Source organism: Gracilinanus agilis, chromosome 2, assembly GCF_016433145.1.
Source record: "Gracilinanus agilis isolate LMUSP501 chromosome 2, AgileGrace, whole genome shotgun sequence".
Lineage (NCBI taxonomy): Eukaryota > Metazoa > Chordata > Mammalia > Didelphimorphia > Didelphidae > Gracilinanus > Gracilinanus agilis.
The window spans coordinates 278786818-278808815 of record NC_058131.1 but is presented as its reverse complement, the minus strand read 5'-3'; the positions used below and the strand labels follow the sequence as shown (position 1 = coordinate 278808815).

The window sequence follows — 21998 nt, the reverse complement described above, 5'->3', positions numbered from 1 at the left end:
TGTGTATAAGAGACAGGAGAGAGAGAGAGAGAGAGAGAGAGAGAGAGAGAGAGAGAGAGAGAGAGAGAATGTTTCTGTCTATAGAGTCCTACTTAATGGCAATACTTCTTTCTTTGTTTTCAGTTTTGCCTTGGCCTCTCTGACACAGGGCTAGATTCAGAGGCTGAATCCCCAGCATGCTCATTCTTCATAAACCTGGCTGCATTGTAGTCAGAGTTGTCTTCTGACAAAGGGAGTTTTGCAACAAATGCTGTGTAAGAAGGGAGTTGGACAAAAAAAGGAAAAGGGGCTTCTGATGGAAAAAAATATAGAGGAAGGAAGGAAGGAAGGATATATAGTTTGCAAAACATTGCCCTATACATTACATCCTTTAAATTTCACCAATGCCTTGTGAGATATTGTATCCTATTATCCCTATTTTATGGATGAGAAAATTGAGGGTCAGATTATGATCTGTTCAAGATCATACCTTTTTCTCAGCTGCCAAAATAATTTTCTTAAAGTAAAGGTCTGATCATGTCAACTCCTTCCCCCTTCCACCACCTATTAAATTCCAGTAAATCCCTATTGCCATCAAGATCTAACCAAAATGTCTTAGTTTAGCTTTAAGCTGTCATTGGCTAAAATTGCACCATGAATTTGGGGATAGTCCTCTGTTTGATATTTAAAGCTCTTCCCAATCTGATCCTTTCCTTCCTTTCCAGGCTTTCTTGCTTCCCCACTCTACATACTGTTCCACACCTCCACTGACTATGAACCAGCTATATCATCCTTCTTGCCATTTCTTGCATCACACTTACCTAATTGGTTGTTCTTTCCACATGACACTTCATCTCCCATTTCTATGCCTTTACATGGGGGGCTTTTGCCTTGACTGGATGCTTTTACCACTTCACTTCCACTTCTCACTTTTTCTGGTGTCCCATTTTCTATAGGAGACTATTCTTGGTATTTCCAGCTGTTAATGCCATCCATCTAATCTGTATAGATGCCCTCTCTAGTATAGATACTATGTATGTACTCTGTGTAAATCTAGTTATTTTCATGTTTGCCTCTCCAATTAAACTGGGAGCCCCTTGGGATGAAGGATTTTTTGCCTTTCTTTGTATACCCAGCTCTCAGCACAGTGTTCAGCTCATATTGAGTATATAAGAAATGCTTATTAAGTCCCTAAAGATAGGACTCAATTTTAGGTTTTCTAACTTCAATCTAGGGTTCCATTTCCACTACCACTTCCAATCTAGCTAGTGATATAGGAATCAGTCATATTTCTTCTGGGACAATTGTAACATCTGGCAAAGTCCAAAGGTGATTTGTATTATTTAATTCAAATACTCCAAAGTAACATGTGAAACAGTATAGTAATAAATGAAAGTAGCCCTGGCTTTAGAGTCAGAGGACCTGGATTCAAATCCTCTCTCTGATGCTTACACTCTTGTTGTGACTTTATCCAATCACATCACCTCCCTGGGCCTCTTGTAAAGGATGAGGAGATTGGATTAAGTTGCCTCTGAGTTCTCTTCCAGCTCAAGGTCTATGATCTTTTGAACAGTGTTTTTTTGCCTTCATCAAAATTAAATCACAGTAGGAACAAAGCAATCCAAGATCCGATATCTATGTAGATAGATAATAGAATTATGAGACCAAAAGCTATTCCCCCAATAGACAAGTAATCTAAGGATATGAACAATTTGCAAAAGAATTTCAAATTATTAACAGTCACATGAAACATTACTACAAATCATTGATAACAAGAGAAATTCAAGTCAAAACAACTTTTTACATTTAACTAAGATAACAAAACATGGGAATAGCTAATATTGAAGGGGGTTGTGGAAAGAAAGATGGACACATTAATGCATTGTTGGTGGAGCTGTGAGTTGTCCATTCTAGAAAATAATTTGGGATGTTGCAAAGACAATCACTAAAATGTTCACATCATTTGACCCAGAGATTCCATTAATAGGAATTTGCCCTAAGGAATTCAATGACAAGAAGAAAGACCCCATATGTGCCCAAATATTTATAACAGCACCTTAAAAGTTTTCAATTAGCAAGCATTTTCCTCTTTCCACATTACCCTCCCATAAAATAGAAAAACAAAATGCTCATAGCAAATATTCATAGTCAAGCTGTTGGGATCCAGGCATGAACAAATCATGTAAATATTATAGATGTACCCAAAGGCTGACTTATGAGCAATCTGCTCGTGCACAAGACTTATGGATATAATCCTTATATTTCACATGATTGCTTTCTTGACCCTTGTAACAAAGTGAAACTCTAATCTTATGGTATGCCGACCACTCCCCAAGCCTTCAGTCCAAAGGTCAGTTGGACCTCTGGGCGATTTGGCACTGACTTCTACATTGTCTTAGGCTCCACTTCTCTGATCTTATGGTTGTTAACCAAACCAGTGTTAAATTCTCTGCCATGTCATATGTTCACTAACTACCTCCCATTCCCCATTTCTTGATTCTACCATAAAAACTGAGTTTTCCCAGAGATCTGACAAGTAAACTACTCTATGTTCACTTAACTTATTTATAGTTTCCCTCTTTATATTCAAAAGTCATTCACCCATTCTGAATTTATCTTGGTGTAGGGTGTGAGATGTTGACCTAAACCTAATCTCTCCCATATTGTTTTCCAAATTTCCCAGCAGTTTTTGTCAAATAGTGGATTCATGTCCCAAAAGTTGGGCTCTTTGGGTTTATCATACACTGATCTTGCTGATGTCATTTACCCCAAGTCTATTCCACTGATCCTCCCTTCTGTCTCTTAGCCAATACCATTGTGTTGCTCTTCTGATGGTGTGAGAAAGGAAAGATTTTAAAACCAAGCAAGGGTTCGAGAAAATTACAAAATGTAAATTAAATGGTTTTGATTATATTAAACTAAAAGGCTTTTGTACAAAAGAAGAGCAACACAAATTGAATGCCACGCTGTTGAAACCCTTCTGTCTCTGTGTGTTTCTTCTCTCCTTATGTTTTCTCTATCCCTCTCTCTCTTAATCTCCAAACCCCTTCACCTATTTCCCCGCAGTCTTCAACTTCCCTTTCAGGTGGTCACCCACGAAAAAAATATTTTGTAGCTGCTGGCAAGCTACACGAGCAAAAACAAATCCCCATATTGGTCATTTTCCTAAAAAAAGTGTGTCTCATTTTGTATTTAATCCATCACCTCTCTTCAGGAAGTAATTAGCCTTCTTTATCATTGGTCCTCTGGAATCATGGTTGATTATTATTACCATGATCAGACTTCTTAAGTCATTGAAAATTATTCATTTTTACAATGGTGTTACAATATAAATTGTTCTGGTTCTAGCAACATTTTTTGTAGCATCAAAGAGCCACAATCAAAGTAGCTATTGTTCATTGATTGGGAATAGCTAAACAAGTGTGATGCATAGATATAAATGAAATATCACTGTACTGCAAGAAATTATGACTGTCATGCATATAGGAAAGTATGGGAAGGCTTACATACACTAATACAAACAACACCTGGAAAACAGTATACATAATGACATACTAATGTAAAAGGAAAAAAACATTAAAACAACTGAAACCAAATATTGTAAAATTAGAATGACTTAAGCTTGGCCCCCAAAAAAAGAGAAATGAGAAGGCACCCATGCCCATGTCTTTGATGAGGTAGAGGATTATGGGTGTGGAGCACTGCATATAATCTCAGACCATTAGAATACATCAGTTAGTTTTGCTGAGCACTGTTCCCTCATTTTTTATTCCATGATATGGGGTGGTCTAGCTCTCTGGGAGGATATATTGGGAAATGTAGGTGTTGTTAAAAAAAAAAAAAGGAAGTAATAAAATTTATTTTTTAAAAATCCAGGATCACAGATGACTTGGGTAGAGAGAGATAGCGGGAGGGACTTAATGACCTTTAGAGGGCCATTTCAGATCTAAGGTTCACCGGGAGAAGTGGATAGGTGCCATTTACAAGGCAGGGTATTGATCTGGTAGTTCCTTAAAGTGAGGGTCTTAAGAGATGGCACTCAGGGAATGTGAGAGAGTGCAGTGGTGGAAAGAATCTGATGTTTGCCCTACTTGGGGTCTAGAGAATGTTTGCTCAAGGAAAGCAGGCTTTCCCATTCCCAGCTGGCCCTATAACTTGAAAATTAGAAGGCCATAAATTTCATTCTTCCTTTTTTTAATGCCCTATGTATCTTGATTCCTACACTCAGGTGCCAGCTACACTATTCCTACTCTTTTCTCTCGTCACTCCTTAGAAAGAGAAGCTCCCGGCTGGCTATTTCTTGTTTAAAACTGTGCATAATTGATAGTGGCAAATCTACCCCAGCTGTGTCTAAAATCTCTCCAGGGGCAAGAAAAACACTCTCTATGACTGTCATTAACTACTAAATTAGCAAGCACTACTGGCAGTTTACAATACACCCTACAAACCACATCAATCTGGTTTAAGAAGAATGACCCAGGGATCAAATTCCTGCATGATCTGTAGCCATTTTAGACTTATCCTCAAGTTCCTGCATCATCTTCCAGCGAGAAGAAACAGAATAATCCTGCTCAGCACCATCAAAACCCTCACCGGACCACATCTGAAATGCAAATCATGAGAAGCCAAAAAGTTCTGAAAACTTTCCTTAAGGAGAAAAAAAACCAAATGTGGCTAAGGCAGAAATGACAGAGGAATGGGAGAGCTAAATCTTCTCTTAACTTGGATCAGGTGCATAGAAGAGCTTTGTGTCCCATACCAGATGGTCAGGATCATGGTGGACTCAAGAAGGTGAAGAAGGTTCAAAGAGAAAGCCCCTTTGAGCCTCCTGTTGCAGGTCACTCAATCCCCTAAGCAGCCACAATTGAGGAGGAACACAAAAGGATTTATCAGGTGTGCTTATACTTACAATGAGTCTTGAAACACAAAAAAGGAGCACTATAAGAAATGTGAGGACCTGTATATATTGCAGACAACACAGTGAGGGAGGAAGAGGCAAGATTCTATGTTTATTTTTCACCGATGGGCTGCCCTTAATTATTAAACTTCTAAATAGCAAATCTCTGTGTCTCATATAACTGTTCAGATGATCTTTTATTTTGTAAAGACTAGATTCCATTTTCATTACCTTGGATCAATAGAATGGTTTCATATTCAATATACACCTTTGTCACTTCAGAAAGATTCCATTTTTTTACATAATCAATGACAATGGAGAGAAAATTTATTCAAACACCAGTGTGCCCCCACAATTTATTTCCCTATTCAAACTCTTATTCACTTAAAAGTAAAATGGGACAGGTTGTTTGGATAATGAGTTCCATTTCTTTTTTAAAACTGCATATTCCTTACTAGTTAGCACACCTCTGGTGTTTTATTCCTACAGAGACATCTTTTTGGTGGAGACATTGCTAGAAAGGAGGTTTGGCAAAAGAAATAGCCCCATGTAAAGGAATTCTATTGGAAACCAGCTTACAGGGAGATGCCTCATTCATATTCTTGTAACTGGTGGAAAGTTTCAAAGACAGGTATGTCACAAAAAAAGAGGAGAGCTGGAGCTCTAGTAAGACCTATTCATAGGAAGCCTCCTTAGAGTCAAGGCCTTTGAAGATGGAAGGTATTTAAGATATGGGCTTGAGACAAGTCATTTTCTTGGTACCCATTGCCAGTGCCTCTAGGTATAGGATTGATTCTAAAAGGGGGTGGGGATGGGGATGAGGGTGGGATTCCCTCCCCAGAGCACAAATGATGTATGATAAATGAGTACCACGGAGGAGTTTATGATTCAACCCAAAATAAATGCATCTTCTTCACTAAGAAGTGCACTGTCAGGTTCTGACAGTAAAAATCCTGGTTCTCACATTCTGATCAATATTGTAGCTGGGTATCATAAAAAATAAAAAATAAAATAAGCATTTGATTATTTCCATAGCAGCTGTCTCAGATCCATCTGCTTTCTGATAGACTGCTTTTTATTTTTATTTTTATTTTCATTTTCATTTATTTTTATTTTTTAATTTTTTCCCATGGTTACAAGGTTCTTGTTGTCTCCCTTCCCTCTTCCCTCCCACCTCCTGGGGTTGACAAGCAAGCAATTCCACTGGGTTATACATGTATTATCACTCAAATCCTATTTCCATATTATTCATTTTTGTAATAGAGCAATCTTTTAAAACCAAAACCCCAAATCAAACACCCATATAAACAAGTAATAAATCATATGTTTTCTTCTGGATTTCTACTCCCATAATTCTTTCTTTAGATCTGGATAGCATTCTTTCTCATGAGTCTCTGAGAGTTGTCCTGGATCACTGCATTGCTTTTAGTAAGACTGCTTCTTTTTTATTATTATTATTTTTTTAAGCCCTTAACTTCTGTGTATTGGCTCCTTAGTGGAAGAGTGGTAAGGGTGGGCAATGGGGATCAAGTGACTTGCCCAGGGCCACACAGCTGGGAAGTGTCTGAGGCCTCATTTGAACCTAGGACCTCCCATCTCTAGGCCTGACTCTCAATCCACTGAGCTACCCAGCTGCCCTCAAGACTGCTTCTTTTTTTTTTTTTTTTTTTAAACCCTTGTACTTCGGTGTATTGTCTCATAGGTGGAAGATTGGTAAGGGTAGGCAATGGGGGTCAAGTGACTTGCCTAGGGTCACACAGCTGGGAAGTGGCTGAGGCTGGGTTTGAACCTAGGACCTCCTGTCTCTAGGCCTGACTCTCACTCCACTGAGCTACCCAGCTGCCCCGAGACTGCTTCTTTTTAAGGAGACTTTAGCTACAACTATTTAAATATACTATTGTTATTGCTCCGTTGTTTCAGTCATGTCCAATTCTTTGTGATTCCATTTGGAGTTTTCTTGGCAAAGATACTAGAATAGTTTATTGTTTTCTTCTCTAGATCATTTACAGATGAGGAAACTGAGTCAAGCAGAGTGAAATGACTTGCCCAGGATCACACAGCTAATAAGTATTTGAGACCAGACTTGAACTCAGGAAGATGTCGTCCAGATTCAGGAATCTATGCACCATGCCACCTAGCTGCCCTATTCTACTGAACTTAATGGGTTACTGTGAAATTTCTGTCTTACCCCCTTGATGTTTGAATTTAACCTTCATGTAACATCTTATTGCTCTGTAGGTACAAAGCTCTGAGGATAAAAACAAAACAAAACAAAACAGAAAAAAATGTTTAACTGTTTCTGCCATCAAAGAATATACATTCTACTAGATGGAAGAGGGATCCACATATACAGCAGTGCATATAGTACAAGAAAAATTGAGGTGGGAAAGAGAACTGAGAATATGGATGATCAGGGAAGACTTCATGGAAGAATGGTACCTTAGTTTGGCCTTAAAGAAAACCAGGATTCTGACAAGCAGAAAAGGGGAGAGGATTCTAGAAATGAGGAACAGCTTATGCAAGTACACAAAGGCAGAATGTGCAGGATCTAGTGTTAAAACTGTGAATCCAGTTTGAAAACTTTGACTGGTAAACAAAACTTGTACAGTGGAGTAGTAGGCTGGAAAAGTAGGCAATGAGGAACCACTGAAGGTTTTAGAATGAGGAAAGTCATAGAATAAGACCTGTGTTTTAGGGAAATTATTTTGGTAATTAAATAAATTAAATTAAAATTTAATTAATTAAAATTAAATTTAAAAAAATTAAAACAAATAATTTTGGGCAAAATTATTTTGGTGTGATGAATAGATTAGAAAAGAAAAAACAATTTGGAGGCAGTTACAGTGCATTGTAGGCTAGTGGTTATGTAAATGGAGATGGAGGTAGCATGTGAGCAATATTGGGAAGATGGATAGAATAGACAAGATTTGGTAATTGGATTGAATATGAGAGGTGAAGAAGAAAGAAGGGTCAAAGATGACTTCATGATAGACTCAAGTGACTAGGAAGACAGTGGTGCCCTGAAAAGAAAATAAGGAAAAGGGGAAGTTTATTTTGGAAGAGGGTGTATAAATGAGTTCCATTCCCCCCAAAGGCTGCATCTTCCTTTACAAGTTAGTACTTCTGGCGTTTTATTCCTCTAAAGAGTTCACATGGGAGGGGAGGATGGAGCTCTATCTGAACTCCCATCTTTGGAGAATGTGGGTGAAAAATGATCCTTTTCATGATTCAAGACATAGGGAATAGGGGAATATGTGTTACATGAAAGCATCAAAATAACCTATATCAGAGTATTTACCACCTTGGGGAGTGGAGAGGGGAGGGAGAGAGAAAAAGAATCTGAATCCCCAAATGCAAGCAAACAATTGTCAAAAATATTTCTACATATAATTGAAAAGACTTTTTATTATTATTAATGTAAATAATAATAATTTATTTAAAAATAAAAATAAATACCCAAGTAAATACATAAATAAAAGAGTTGGTGTCCAAGAGCCACTGTTCCCTATCCTAACGCTTCTCCAGGCCTATTTCTAGTCCCTAAGACTGTTGCCCAGATGTCAATTCTTGGCGATTCCAGAAGGGAAAGTCATCAGGCACTATATGGATTTCACATTTTCTTACCTTCCTTGTTGGATTACCTTTATGTGGGCAAATCTTTTCTAAAAATAACCAGTATTACCTCAGGAAGTGAAGTATTCAATCCACCTTTGGTAAGAGAATCCAAACTGGTGGCTATTTTCATTTATCAGCATGATGGAAAGGCTGGAGAGCCTTCAGTGGTACAAGGAAAAGGGCAAGTATAAGTTCATCACGGCCAAGCTGAACCCAGCTGCCAGAATGCCAGTTCTCAGATCCAAAAAGGAAACGGTGAATCATAATGTTCAGGAAAGATTACTAGATTTGGAATTAGGAGATATGGACTCAGGCTCTACCCCTACCACTGGCTGTACAACTGTAAGGGATAGGGATGATCTGCAATCATCTATCAAGTACCTGCTCTGGGCTTAATGCTAGGAATTCCCACCCCCTACAAGAAAAAAGATATTGTCTCGGTCCTCAAGGAGCTTAGTTCACAGTAGAGGATATGGCACAAACACAAACAAGTAGGATATAAAGGAAAATGTGATAGATTAGACAAGGTGACCTAAAAAAGCTTAAGGGCAAAGTGAACATTTTCAGCTGAGGGGATGAGGGAAGGCTTCATTTACAACAGTGGTTCCCAAACTTTTTTGGCCTACCGCCCCCTTTCCAGAAAAAATATTACTTAGCCCCCTGGAAATTAATTTTTTTAAATTTTAATAGCAATTAATAGGAAAGATAAATACACCTGTGGCCATCACCACCTCCCTGGATCACTGCATCATGCACTAGGGGGTGGTAGCGCCCACTTTAGGAATCACTGATTTACAAGAATGTAGAAAGCAAACTGGGCCTTGAAGAAGTAAAGGACGTTAAAAGGCAGAGATGAGCAAGTGCATCCCATTGATGGGATACAAGAAAAGGCAGGATGAGATTTAAGAAATGTCCAGTCTGTAACACTCAATTTGTGAAGGAGAGCAAATGTGAATAAAAGTTGGAAAGGAACATTGGAGCCAAGTTAAAGAGGGCCTGAAAATTCCAGACTAAGGAGATTGTGTTTTATCCTATGGACAAATGTGTGCCACTGAAAGATTTGAACTGTGTGATAATTAGATTAAGTCTACACTGCCCATCTTTAGATTTAATCACCAAAGGTGAGAACACCTCTAATTCTGGGAGGTCCATAACCCACATGTGCTAGAGTGAGGGATGAATCAGAATCAACTGACTGCCCCCCCTAGGGGTTCTATGAGAAAGTATCTATTGTGATTGGACATGCAAATTAGGAGGGAGGAACAGGAAGTGACGCATGAGTGACCCCTTTAAAAGGAGAAGGTCCTCAGTCAGCTGGGGTCTTCAGTGGAAGAGAGCATCTGGTAAAGGACCTTCTTTGGTTCATGGAGGAGTGTTGGAATGCTGAGATTTTGGTGGGACCTCTGACTGCTTCCCTTTGAATTGTCACGTGGGTAAGTTAGGCTGACTCTCTGTCTCCTCCCTTGGCGTTTCTGGAGGCTCTACTCTCAGGGAGGCCTCTCTGGCCTCTCTAACTATAAAAGACCTTGTGGCTAGAAGCCTTGTTTAATTAACCTCTGCACCCCTCTGTTGGGGCCTCTAAATTCTTCCCTGGTCGGGGCCTCTGGTCTAGGCCAGAGTTTCTTTCTCTCAATTTCCCTACCTTCAACCTTCCTAATTATAAACAAACTTCCATAAAAGTCAATCTTGACTTGAGATTATTCTTAATTGAGGACTGATAATAGTTCAATCCTCTGGCGACCATCTTTTAATATATTGAATCCATAAAACCCCTTTTTCATCCTTACGACTGGCAGTATATCCATTAGGAAAATAAGGAAGGTATATTGAAGGCGAAACAGAGAGGAATGAACGTGGAGGCAGAGTGGCCACTGAAGAATTTATTTCACAGAATCACAGAATTCAACTTGGAAGGGGCCAGAACAGTCATCTAGTCTAACCCTCAAAGTTCTCATTATAACAGATCTAGCAAGTGGTCATTCAGCCTCTCCTGTTCTCATTCCACTCTTGGATAACTCTAAATATTAGGACATTTGTCTTGGCATGGAGCCTAAACTTGCATTTTTGCAGCTTCTACCCATTGATCCTGGATCTACCTTCTGGGACCAAACAAACTGCTTTTCTTTTTTACATGACAACCTTTCGAGTACTTGGAGACAGCTGTATGTCCCTCTTCCATTACATGCAAGGCTTTGTTTTTCCAGGCAAAACACCCCTAGTTCCTTTAGCCTAATGTCTCATGACCTGCACTCAAGGCTCTTTATCATCCTCATTTTCCTTCTCTGAATGTTCTCCAGTTTATTTAATGTCCTTTTCAAGCTATGAAGCCCAGAATTGAACACAAAATTCCAAATGGGGTCTAATCAGGGCAGAGGACAGGAGTACTATCACACCTTTATTCCTGGAAGCTATTCCCATTTTGATGCAGTCCAGTATCGAAATAGCTCTTAGGTGGCCAGATCATAACAGCTGGCTGGTATATAGAGCGAGCACTGGACCTGGAATCAGGAAGACTTGAGTTCAAATTCAATGGGAGTGACAACAAGCACCTACTTTCCAGGGTGGTTGTGAAGATAATACGGGATGATATTTGTAAAGCACTTTATAAATCTTAAAGCACTCTCCGAATGCTAGTTATTATTATTACTATTATGTCACATTGACTCATATTGCTCTACCACTCTAATAAAACCCCATAAGCTACTAATTATGCCTACCATTTATCTAGGCTGAAATTATGTAGAAAATTTTACCTTTATACCTGTAAGATTTCATATTTTATTAGATTCAGCCCAATGATTTAGCCTGCCAAGATCTTGGTATCGTTAGGAAATCTGATAATCATGCCCTCTTATAACTTTATTGAAATCACTATTAAATATGTTACAATGGCACAGGGCTAAGTACAGATCCCTCAGACACTCCACTGGAGACCTCTTGCTAAGTTGACATCAAGCCACTAATGACTTCTCTTTGAGTGGAGTCATTCAGCAGTTTCATATTCATTTAATTGTAGTAACATTTAATCTACATCTCCCCATATTTTCCTTGCTTTATCAAATGCTTTGGCGAAATTAGGGGAAGCTCTAGCTAATAACATTCTTCTGATCTACTGATTTAAGCAATCCTGTCAATAAAGGAAATGAGGCTAGCCTGGTATGACCTGTTTCTGATAGAGCTAGGTTGGTTCTTAGAGGTAATCATTCACCATCTCTTTCGTGATCCGTTTTAGAATTTTTCCCCAGGAATCAAGATCAAGCTGACAGGTTTACAGTTTGCAGATGTTTCTCCTCTTTTTTGAAAATTAGGAAACTTGTTCTTCTTCAGACTTGAGGTACCTCTCCTATTTTCCATGACGTTTAATAATAGTGGCTTAGCAATCACATCTTCTAGTTCTTTTGGTACCCAAGGGTATATAGTTCACTTGGGTCATGTGGCTTGCATTCATTAAGCAACCAAGCAGGTGCTCTCTCACTAGCTCTTTGCTGATCCTGGGAATACATGTCCTGAGAGCCCTTTAGGTTTTTTTTTTTTTTTTCAGACTAAAATCCATCATCCTTCCCAAAGAAAACTAAAGCAAAAGAACTAAACAGCATTGCCTTTTCTCTGTTGTCAGTTGCCATAATTTCATCCAAACTAATCATCCCTCCTTTGACCCCTTGTTTCTCCCAGTATTCCTAAAGAAGCTGTCTCTATTATTCTCAGCTTCCCTCGTGAGCTTTAGCTCATCCCGAGTTTCAGTTTTCCTGGTAGTGTTTTTTGATACTAAGTATTGGTTCCAAGGCAGAAGAGTGGTAAAGGCTAGGCAAAGGGGGTTAAATGATTTGCCCAGGGTTACACAGCTAAGAATTATCTGAGGCCACATTTGAACCCAGGACCTCCTGTCTCCAGGCCTTTCTATCCACTGAGTCATCTATCTAGCTGCCCCACCTGATGGCATTTTTATGAGACCTTGTCACATTCATAGTTATTCCCTTGATTTCTGTTCAGATCTTTTAAAAATCCAAGGTGCCAGGGTGCAGTTAGGGTGCAGCTAGGTGGCTCAGTGAATTGAGAGCCAGACCTAGACATGGAAGGTCCTAGATTCAAATCTAGCCTCGGATACTTGCTAGCTGTGTGACCCTGGGCAAGTCACTTAATTCTCTTTGCCTAGCCTTTACTGCTCTTCTGCCTTGGAATCAATACACAGTACTGATTCTTAGATGGATGCTAAAGTTTAAGAAAAAAACAAAAACAAAACTAAGGTACCTGATGAGCTATGTGTGCACTGACATCAGTTTCTTTGGAAAACACTTTCTCTTCACTGGAACTGTTTCCCCACTTTAGATCAATCAATCAATAAACATGTATTAAGCATCTACTAGGTGTCAGACACTGTGCTAAGTGCTATTTAAGTCTTTAGAATTTCATTCTTAAGAGTTCCCCCCAACTCTCTGGGTTAACTTCCTTTGTAGAATTTTAGTCTATGGGATTCAATCTATCCTCTCTCTGAACTCTGAAATCCGTTTTCCCCAAATCTAGGGGGCATGTATGATCTGTTTTCCTTTCCTCTATCACACCCCAGCCACCATTCCACCTTGCTAGTGAGAATCAGATCCAATTTTCAAAAATGGTTGTCCATTTCCTGTTTGTTTCACTTTTTGAAGGGTGAAATTATCATTAACACAAGTCAACAGACCAGAAGAGGGACAGTTCACCCCTCCTAAGCTCCATTTTCTCATCTTTAAGATGAAGGGGTTGTACTACATGATTTCCAAGGGCCCTCCAGCTCTTAGAGATTCTGTTTCTTGTCCAGCAAGTATAAAATGCCTGTCTGCACAGAGAATTGTGTGTAATTCTACTGCCTAGCCTATGCCAACAGCACTGAATTCATGGTTTAAACATTAGTTTGGAGGGAGTAAAATACAACTGAAATCCAGGGTCAGAGCCTGTTGGAGTCAGTACCATCTTTCTCTTTTCTAAGAGATCTGGCAAAAGGGATCCCACAGAAGACTGGGGAGATGTTCTGTTGGGTGGTCCTTTGCTCTAAGGCTCTGAAGGATCAACCACTTGACAGATTTCACAGTCATTTGTGGTGAAGGAGACAGGGACAAGGTTTCGAGGACCAGCAGGGCTTAATTTTTGAGAATGTGGCTGGAATGTTGTTAAACCAAATGGAAGACCAGTGTGTCCTCAGATTAGTCACCTGGAAAGGGGTAAAGCAATGTATGTATGTATGAATCAGTTCTGAAGTTTTCTTCCCCAAAGCTATGTATTTTTACATGCTACAAATGCAGCATAAACAATTATCTATGGTGTGAGTGAAACATAAACATATTCCACCAACCCTTTGGCAACACCAATCTTTTCACCTCTACTCCTTTCTCCCACTTCACTTTCCTGCTCTCTTCCACCCACCCCCACGCCCCCACCCCCATCAGTCTGTGAGAGACTGTGTTTTCAACAACTGATAGCTAGAATTTTTACACTTGAATCTCCCTGCTCAAGACCATTTGGGGCTTCAGTTTTTAGTCTTTGCTTCCTCCCAGAATCAGTCCCTCTGTATACTCCCGAAGTCATACATACTCCGGAGGCCATTGTGAACATCAGGGGGGGAAATGAAGAGTGGCTTTGGAGCATTTCTGCTTGGATTATTCCCTTTTCCCAATACTTCATCCATCCCCCAGAAGTCTCTCTCCGCCAAGGTTCCAACCTGTTCCAAGTCCTCCATCTTGTTAGAGATGGCCTGCATTCCTTTAATGCCGGGTTCATTTCTTAATTTGCTTTCTTGGGAGAAGTCATACATACTTCAGAATCCCAGGGTTAAAGGTGAATAAGCTGTATTCCAAAGAAACCTCGCTACCCTTACCGCTGCTTTGCCGAGGAATCAATCTGCAGCAGCAGCACCTTCATTTATTAAACCAACACTTTAATTACTCCAAAATTATGTTAAATCCTGGAAGCAAATATTGAAGCAAGGTCCTCTGAAGAATTTCATTACACTGACGAGTTTCAGCAAAGAGCAAATGGTTATAAAGTAGCAGCCAAAACGACACATGAAGATATATATTGTTTTTAAATTTTTAAAAAAGCAAGCAGGTTATCATTTGTTGGATCACCCAAGTGTCAAAGGAAAAAGAGTTTCATAAGAGTAGAAATTTTCTATTTTAAAAGACCCAAGGAAAAAAAAAATTGCCCTTCAGCCCTCCAATCTAATAGGGTGTATGTACTTCTGGAAAAACCCAAACCCAATTAAATATTAATATTTAGTAGTATTAATTAAGGGGGAAAGCCCATCAAGAGAACCCCAATATGTTTACAGTGTCCCCAGGAAGCTGGAAAATTTCACAATCAAGTGTGTAAATGTTCTAAAAAAGGGTCCTGAATATTTTATGAATATTTGTCATAAAACAGAAATAATAACCACTGTGCAGAGCTATTAGAATTAATATTTATGCTGCCAGCCATGAAATATTCATGGGGACAGAGAAAGGGGGGCCGTAAGACAAGAATTAATTTACATTGGGCTCGGTTTACCCGCTGGCTTGATGTTTAAAGACGGGTTGACAAGCCTCTATATGAATCCGCCAGTCACTTTCAGCAGTAGGTGGAGTGGAAGGGGAGGGGAGGGGAGGAGAAGGGAGAGAAGGGGGGGAAATGGGTCCAAGCTGCTGACAGCTCACAGATTGAGTTTCTGACAGCCCTTAAAAAACCTAAACGGCCCCCCACCTTTTTTTCCCTTCTTCCATTGCCCAAGGCGCTCTGTACTGCCACCGTTCATCCGATCTCCCCTTCCATCTGCTGAAATTAACGAATTAATGAGAGCTATACGCTTTACTGTGGGGCCCTATGAATGTTTACAGGCGATTAAATTATAATGCCACGGAGCTGTATAATTCATGAACCAATTAAAGGAAGTGTTAGTTGATTTGATGGGATGAGGACGTACAAAATGCATTTAACTAATAGGGAACCGTGGGCTGCCGATCGGCCGGGCGGGCTCTCTCGGATTACGCGGCTAATTGCTCTACTTTATAGGGCTGTCACAGATAGCCATGCATATTTCATTGTTCTCAAATACTTCAATTGTTTGCTTTCGTGTCGCTGCTGTAATATGTAGAAGCCCAGCCAAACTTCAGTGTAGTTAAAGTACCCAGCCACCGAGGCAGGCCGGCTGGGGCACCCGGAGGGGGCGGGGGCGGAGGCTGGGAGGGAGGAAGGAGGGAGGGAGGACCTAACCTGAGCCCGCCGCCTTAAATGTCACTCTGCAATTACATGATTAGAAGACTGAGCATTCGATCCTCTTTTGTTTTTACAACTTTAGGCCACTAATTCCCTATGCGGACTTCTTAACAATGAAAATATTGGTGAAGTGGCCGCCTGACGGGTTCGGGGGGGGGGGGGGGCGGTTTGGCTGGCCGGTGCGCAGCGGGCCCAGAAGGCTGGGCGAGTTCCCTTAATTGACCCTCAGCTCGAGACTTCCTTCGGGCTTCCAGCAACACCAGACAACTAAGGCAAGCTGTCTTGCTCTTTCCCGCTCTTGCTTGCCTCGATTTGCCCATCTGTAAAGTAGGGCCATCTAGTACTTCACGAATTACGTCTTAAAAAAACTTGCACGTGACAAGGCCACGTACTACCACCAGCAATTTCCCTGGTTTGCTACAGGGAAGGAAGGAGCCGAGAGGACAAAGAATTGCTCTGAGAGAGAGCGAGCTGAATTATCCCGGTTCTCAGGGAAAATATATAATGCTTTTACTTACATGACTCCATATGCTGAAGTACATAAGAGATGAAGGCAGCTGATTTCCCAGCTGGGAGAACGTGGGATGTCTAATTTAGAGAGCTGCCACATTATGTTCGCTCTTTATACCAACAATTTCAGTTTACTCTGCAAGGAACAGGGAACTCGACAGCAGGCTGTGTTGTTTTTTTTCCCCCAGCACATCCTAGACTGACAGACCCCAGCATCGATAAACTATTAATTTCAATAACACAGTTAACTCTGATCATCTGGGCTACTGGCATCTTCCTTCCAAATAGGGATGCTCTTCAATAAGGAAAGATCAAGAAGTTAGTTACAGCTAAGAAAATAAGTGTGGTCACTCTCATCAATTCCCTGGGTGCCCGTAGAGATCTGTTTCCCTCTTCTTATACAAGAGAGGCTAAATCTTCCAGAAGATGCTACACATACATCCCATCTAATCTGAGCAAGCAGGCCGAGCTGCTTCTCTAAAACTTCATTTATTTCTCTTGTGTAAAACAAAGGGGGCTAGGCTAGATGACCTCCAAGATCCATTCTGGATTTAAACCTCTAATTCATATGATCTGTGAGTGCTATGTTAACAGTGCACAGAGGCCTAGAACTTTTTTCTTCTTGTTGTCGTTTTTTTAAACGTAATACTGACAAATTAGAAATCAGTCAAGTCTGGAAGGATTCTCTCCTACTTGGTAAGGAATATATGTAGTTACAACCACTTAGTTGATCACCGATTTGAATAGAACTATATGGAAATAATAGTTGTATCATCTTCTTTCCCCACTGGTGTAAGCACTACCAGAGCAATCCCTGAATGGAGGTGGGAGGAGCAGGAGGGCCCACAAAAGGTGGTTTTATCGATAATGAACAAAAATGGAAGAGTCTCGTTATCTGTATGTTTTGCTTGGGAATAACTGGATTTAGAGCTGAATCTTGAATGTAACAAATGGATTGAACTGTGAAGGTTAGATTTATTCATAATACACTTTGGTTGAGGTAATGATATAAGAATGGATTACATGGTAGTTTAAGTTGGTGTGAGAATTAGCAACCATGTCAAGTACTATATCTTTCAAAGATAGGGAGATTATCAAGGTATGAGACGGTAGGGACATTTCTTTTTTCCTATGCCCTCTGTCTTGCTTGCATTCTCCAGTATTTCCTTCCTCCCACCCTTTCCAACTTCCTTTCCTCTAACTAAGTCAGAGAAGGTGAAGATTCTTTAAGCCAAAGCAGCTATAAGCTAGTTCTACTCTTCCAGACCAGTTGCTTTAAAGCATGGGATTATAGTTAAGTTTCTATCATCTCCAACAACTCTCCTAATACCAAAGGTCCCCTAAAATGTATATGATAAAATAAGCACTTCACCCTAAAATAGCTTACAAGGTAGACAAGGACTTGACATATCTGAGGAAGAAAAGTGCCCTAACCCTAATTCCTAACTAGCTGTCTCACAATATGCAATGGCACCATGGGTACTATGAATGAATGAGGATGACACCAAAGACTAACAAACAATTCATCCAAATAAACTGAGAATGAAACTAAAAGCCAATGAAAGCTGAAAGGTCTCAAGATGTATTAAGTCATTGTGTGAATGTCATGAATTCCAAAATTGATCTGATGCCCAAAACTATTTTAAAAAATCTGTTTAAATATCTCTTGTCAACTCTAGACACGACACACGTCCATGTACTCCTGGTATTTTGTTTTTGTTACGGTAATGAATGCAAGGTGATTTGGGGGTCATGACGTGTTAAAATTTCTACAAATGTCTGATTTTTACAACTTGTAGTTCACAAAAGACACCCAAGTTTAGTCAAAATTTGCATAGCAAGTCACAGAAAAGATGGGATAATTAGCCTTTTCAAAAAACCTGTAAACAAAGACTTGATTTATGAATTGTTTAATTATTCTTTTTCATTTCAGATATTAACCTTCACTAGTCCTTAATTGTGCTACATATGGTACATATAGAATATATATAAAAGAATCTGATAGCTTTTTTGATAATTGTCCTTTGTGCTTAATGTCTCATTCATCCATTCAAAGTTGTCACCACTGGTAGAAATTTCACTATGCATGTTTGAAAACACCAATTTATGACTAACCACATAAATAACTGCCACAGAAGAGATGTGATCTTTCTGGTTTAGGGTAAGGTAGATAAGAAAGCTTTTTCTACCCCCACCCTTAGGCTGACTAGAACATTCCCAAATAGTCAAGGTGCAGACATTTATTTAGGATGCTACTACAGTTGCAGTTATCAGGCAGGTGAGTATGTATATATGTATGTGTATGTATTTGTGGGCATACATATATAAATATATATTTAGCAACCAGTATTAATGATTGATATTTTATTTCTTATATAATAGGGGACTTGGAAAAATCCCACTTTTAAGTCACTTAGATTATTCTAGCAGAATTTCCCTTTGGGGTACACCTTGCAGATCAGATCTTTTGCTCAAGGTGACTTTTTAAGATAGGAATTTAAGAAGTCTTTTTAGTGATGAGTTGTGACTTTTAAGAGATGCTTTCTTTTAGGGAATGGTAACCAGTTTTCTAATTTGCCTGGGATGTTATTTAAGTACGTGATATAAAAAAGAGAAATCATAAATATATGCTGATTTTCAAAAGGGCAGAGCTGTATTTATGTGCCATTTAGCATCTATCTCCTTCCTCCTGTATTATCTTATCTCCTCTATCTGCTCCTTCCTCTCTTACTTGTCTTTCCCCAGTCTACCTTCTGTTCTCAATCTATCTTCTGTTCTTGTTCATCTTCTCATCCGCCCAATCATCTGCCACCCCTTTCATCCTCTCCACTTCCATCTTTTCTCAGATGCCAATGAGCAGCACCATCAGTCAAAGTTACACTTCCCTTGCCTCCTGCACTTTGAAAAATTATTAACAATTTGCTTAACTAGATTTGTTGTTGTTGTGAGAGCATATGCTATGGAGATCACTGGGAAGTGATGGTGGTAAAAAAATCAAAATGCATTAATATCAAAAATCATTACAGCAAGTTTTCATTTCACCAATGAAATCATCTTCAACTCAACTTTCTAAATAAAATACGTCTCTTTTATTATAGGGCCTACTGTAACAGATTCAGATATATTACAAGTCAAATTATAGCTCCCCAAAACAAAACTACATAAAATAAAGGCCTGTTACAACGTAGCCCCAGCTACAAGGCTGGTGGTTAGACACATCCCCTGTCACCGGTTTCATCACTGGGTTTCTGGGTTCCACGACCCAACCTCTCCCTTTCTGAGATTTAGCAAGTCTAAAACTTTAGTGGCTGAGGTGAGCAACTAATGGAAATGAGTGCAAATTGAAACTTGGCTTAGATTTTTTATCTTCAGAGTAAATCCATCATAAGGATAAAAGACATTACCTTTTGGGCTACTCCCACCTGAGATTCAGCAGTCTAGATATACTGAATGAATTCAATTAATGTGCTAGGAAAAAAATAATCAAGGTTAAACTGTTTATCAAGGCGATACTCCCGGGTTAAACTCCTTAAGTGGACATTGCCTAGGATCGGAAACCTGAATTTGTAGATAAGGCTTGACTAAACTTTCAACTGGACAGTCAGGCTGGAAATTCAAAACCCAAACTCTGAGTCCAGAGCTTGAAACTGACAAGAGTCTCCAAGGACTTTTATGTGAAATCAAACTGTGACTGTCTTTCAGCACTATCAAAGCTGGAGGACTTTTTGACTGGATCCTTTCTCATTTCATTCTCATTGTGTGTTTATCACTCCTTTTCCATGGCGGGGCCTATTTGCATGTGTCAGGCCCTCAACAGTCCGTATCAGTATGCACCAGCAAGTACACAAATGTTTATACACTCATTTCTATAGGACAGCCCTAGATACAAAAGGGAACATATTCAAAAGCCAGATGGTGTTTGTTTTAGGTTATCCTGTGGGCATTTTAAAAAGTGTTGAGCCTGCCTAATATAGGTTGGCAAAACAGACGCGTGTGGTTTCTCTACTGCATACGTGTGCCATTACACTCCAAGACATGACAGTGGTAGAAGCAGCCTAGGGAAAACAAACAAACAAACAACAAAAAAAAAACCAAGTCCAGATTCCCCTGGGGAAAGAGGATTTTGGAGGGCCTGGAAAAGTATTCCCACTTTTTCTTTCCTAGAGGCCAGCCCTGTGTTTTAAGATGAGAACTCCTAGGCCTCTGCAGAAGTGCTAAATGACCTGCAACAGGGGTTAGTTCTTGGCCCTGAAGAATCCACTCAGCACAGCAAAAACTGCGTAGAATAAAGAAAAGAGAAGATGGGTAAACTCACATTGAAATCTCTGTTGGCAACAGCTGACAGGAGACATCAGAATATGGCAATGTCAGAGAATCAGAAGCACAGCACGAATTACGTTCTTTGATGCTTTTGAAGCACCTTGGATACATTCAATCACAAAGATGTATTTCGGTTCGGTATGGAAATGGCTATTTGCATTTCAATATGTTGGAGCAGGACTGCCAATACAAACAGGGACCCATGAAGAAGAGATCAGCTTACTGGAGTGAAAACCACAAGGTGACATCTAGGAGACCTTTAAGATGAAACAGAGCCCAGCTTGTAACATTTTTTGTTGACTTACCAATATTTCTGAATGATTGGGTTTTCAAATGAGATCAGTCAGCATGCAAATGAGGAAACAGATCAAGACATCCTCTCTATCTGATTGGATGTGGAGTTTATCAAAAGAGTCTTTTTTTTTGTATCAAATTTCCATCACAAAAGGTCAAACTTTCAACTCCCATTACTCTTGCTAACTGCATTTCTTGTGACTGCTGGTTTATTCCCGATGCTGTTGCACAAAGGCAAATCTTAACAAAATGCAGACCAACACACACACACACACACACACACACACACACCACTGCATCTGTCAAATGCAGTGGACCGACATTTTCCAATCTGATTCTATTTTTCTCCAACCCATAAAAAAAGGCCTTACAGCCAAAACATCACCTCTAACCTGATTAGCTATTCCCAGCTGATATTTTTATCATCTCTTTTCCCTTTTCAGCTGACAGGAGCATTCACTGTAGCGCCAGAATATTTGGATTTTACAACTCGGTCATCTAAAATATTTAAAGGGTTTTTCATATTTTCCATGTGTTAAGGACCTGGAGCAGCATCATGTCTCTGGCATCTCATGAATTGTTCCCTTGGCCTACAGCTCCTTTCGGGAGCCAGTCTGAGGTCTTGGGCAATGCTCTAGCAGGAACACTCAGAATCATTCCAGGAGAGACTGCTGCGGGTCTGCCTTTGGCACAGGCTGGCACCCTTACCAGGTACTTTTGCTGCCCAAACACTTTCTAATCCCCTTCCCACCAGACAGCCTAGTTTTAAAGCAATGTCTTCAGCTGGGATACTGAGAGTTACAAATCATTTGCTAGGCCAGTCACAGAATAGGATCAGGAAGTCAAAAAGGATCCCCAGAAATCCCAGAAATCTTTAGGCCCAAGTACACTCTAATCATCTGAGGGAGAACTTTCTCTTATTCTTAAAGATTCCCAAGAAAGATTTGTTCCACCAGCTCCTTGGTAGTTATCTGCAGTGTCTCCCAACCTTTTCTAAGCATCTCTTTCTTTCTTTCTTTCCTTTCTCTTTCTTCCTTCTTTCCAACCTTTTCTAAGCATTTTTCTTTCTCTTTCTTTCTTTCTTTCTTTCTTTCTTTCTTTCTTTCTTTCTTTCTTTCTTTCTTTCTTTCTTTCTTTCTTTCTTTCTTTCTTTCTTTCTTTC

At 39.8% G+C, this 21998-nt stretch overlaps 1 protein-coding gene across 1 annotated transcript in view; it reads right to left on the bottom strand.

The window, feature by feature from the left end:
- Window positions 1-119: 119 nt before the first annotated feature.
- The window catches only part of AK8 (adenylate kinase 8), a 159229-nt gene continuing 137350 nt past the window's right edge, over window positions 120-21998 (bottom strand). Inside the window, exon 13 of the mRNA XM_044659686.1 lies at window positions 120-250. Coding sequence (XP_044515621.1) covers window positions 120-250 — 131 coding nt within the window. The remainder of the gene's footprint in view (window positions 251-21998) is intronic.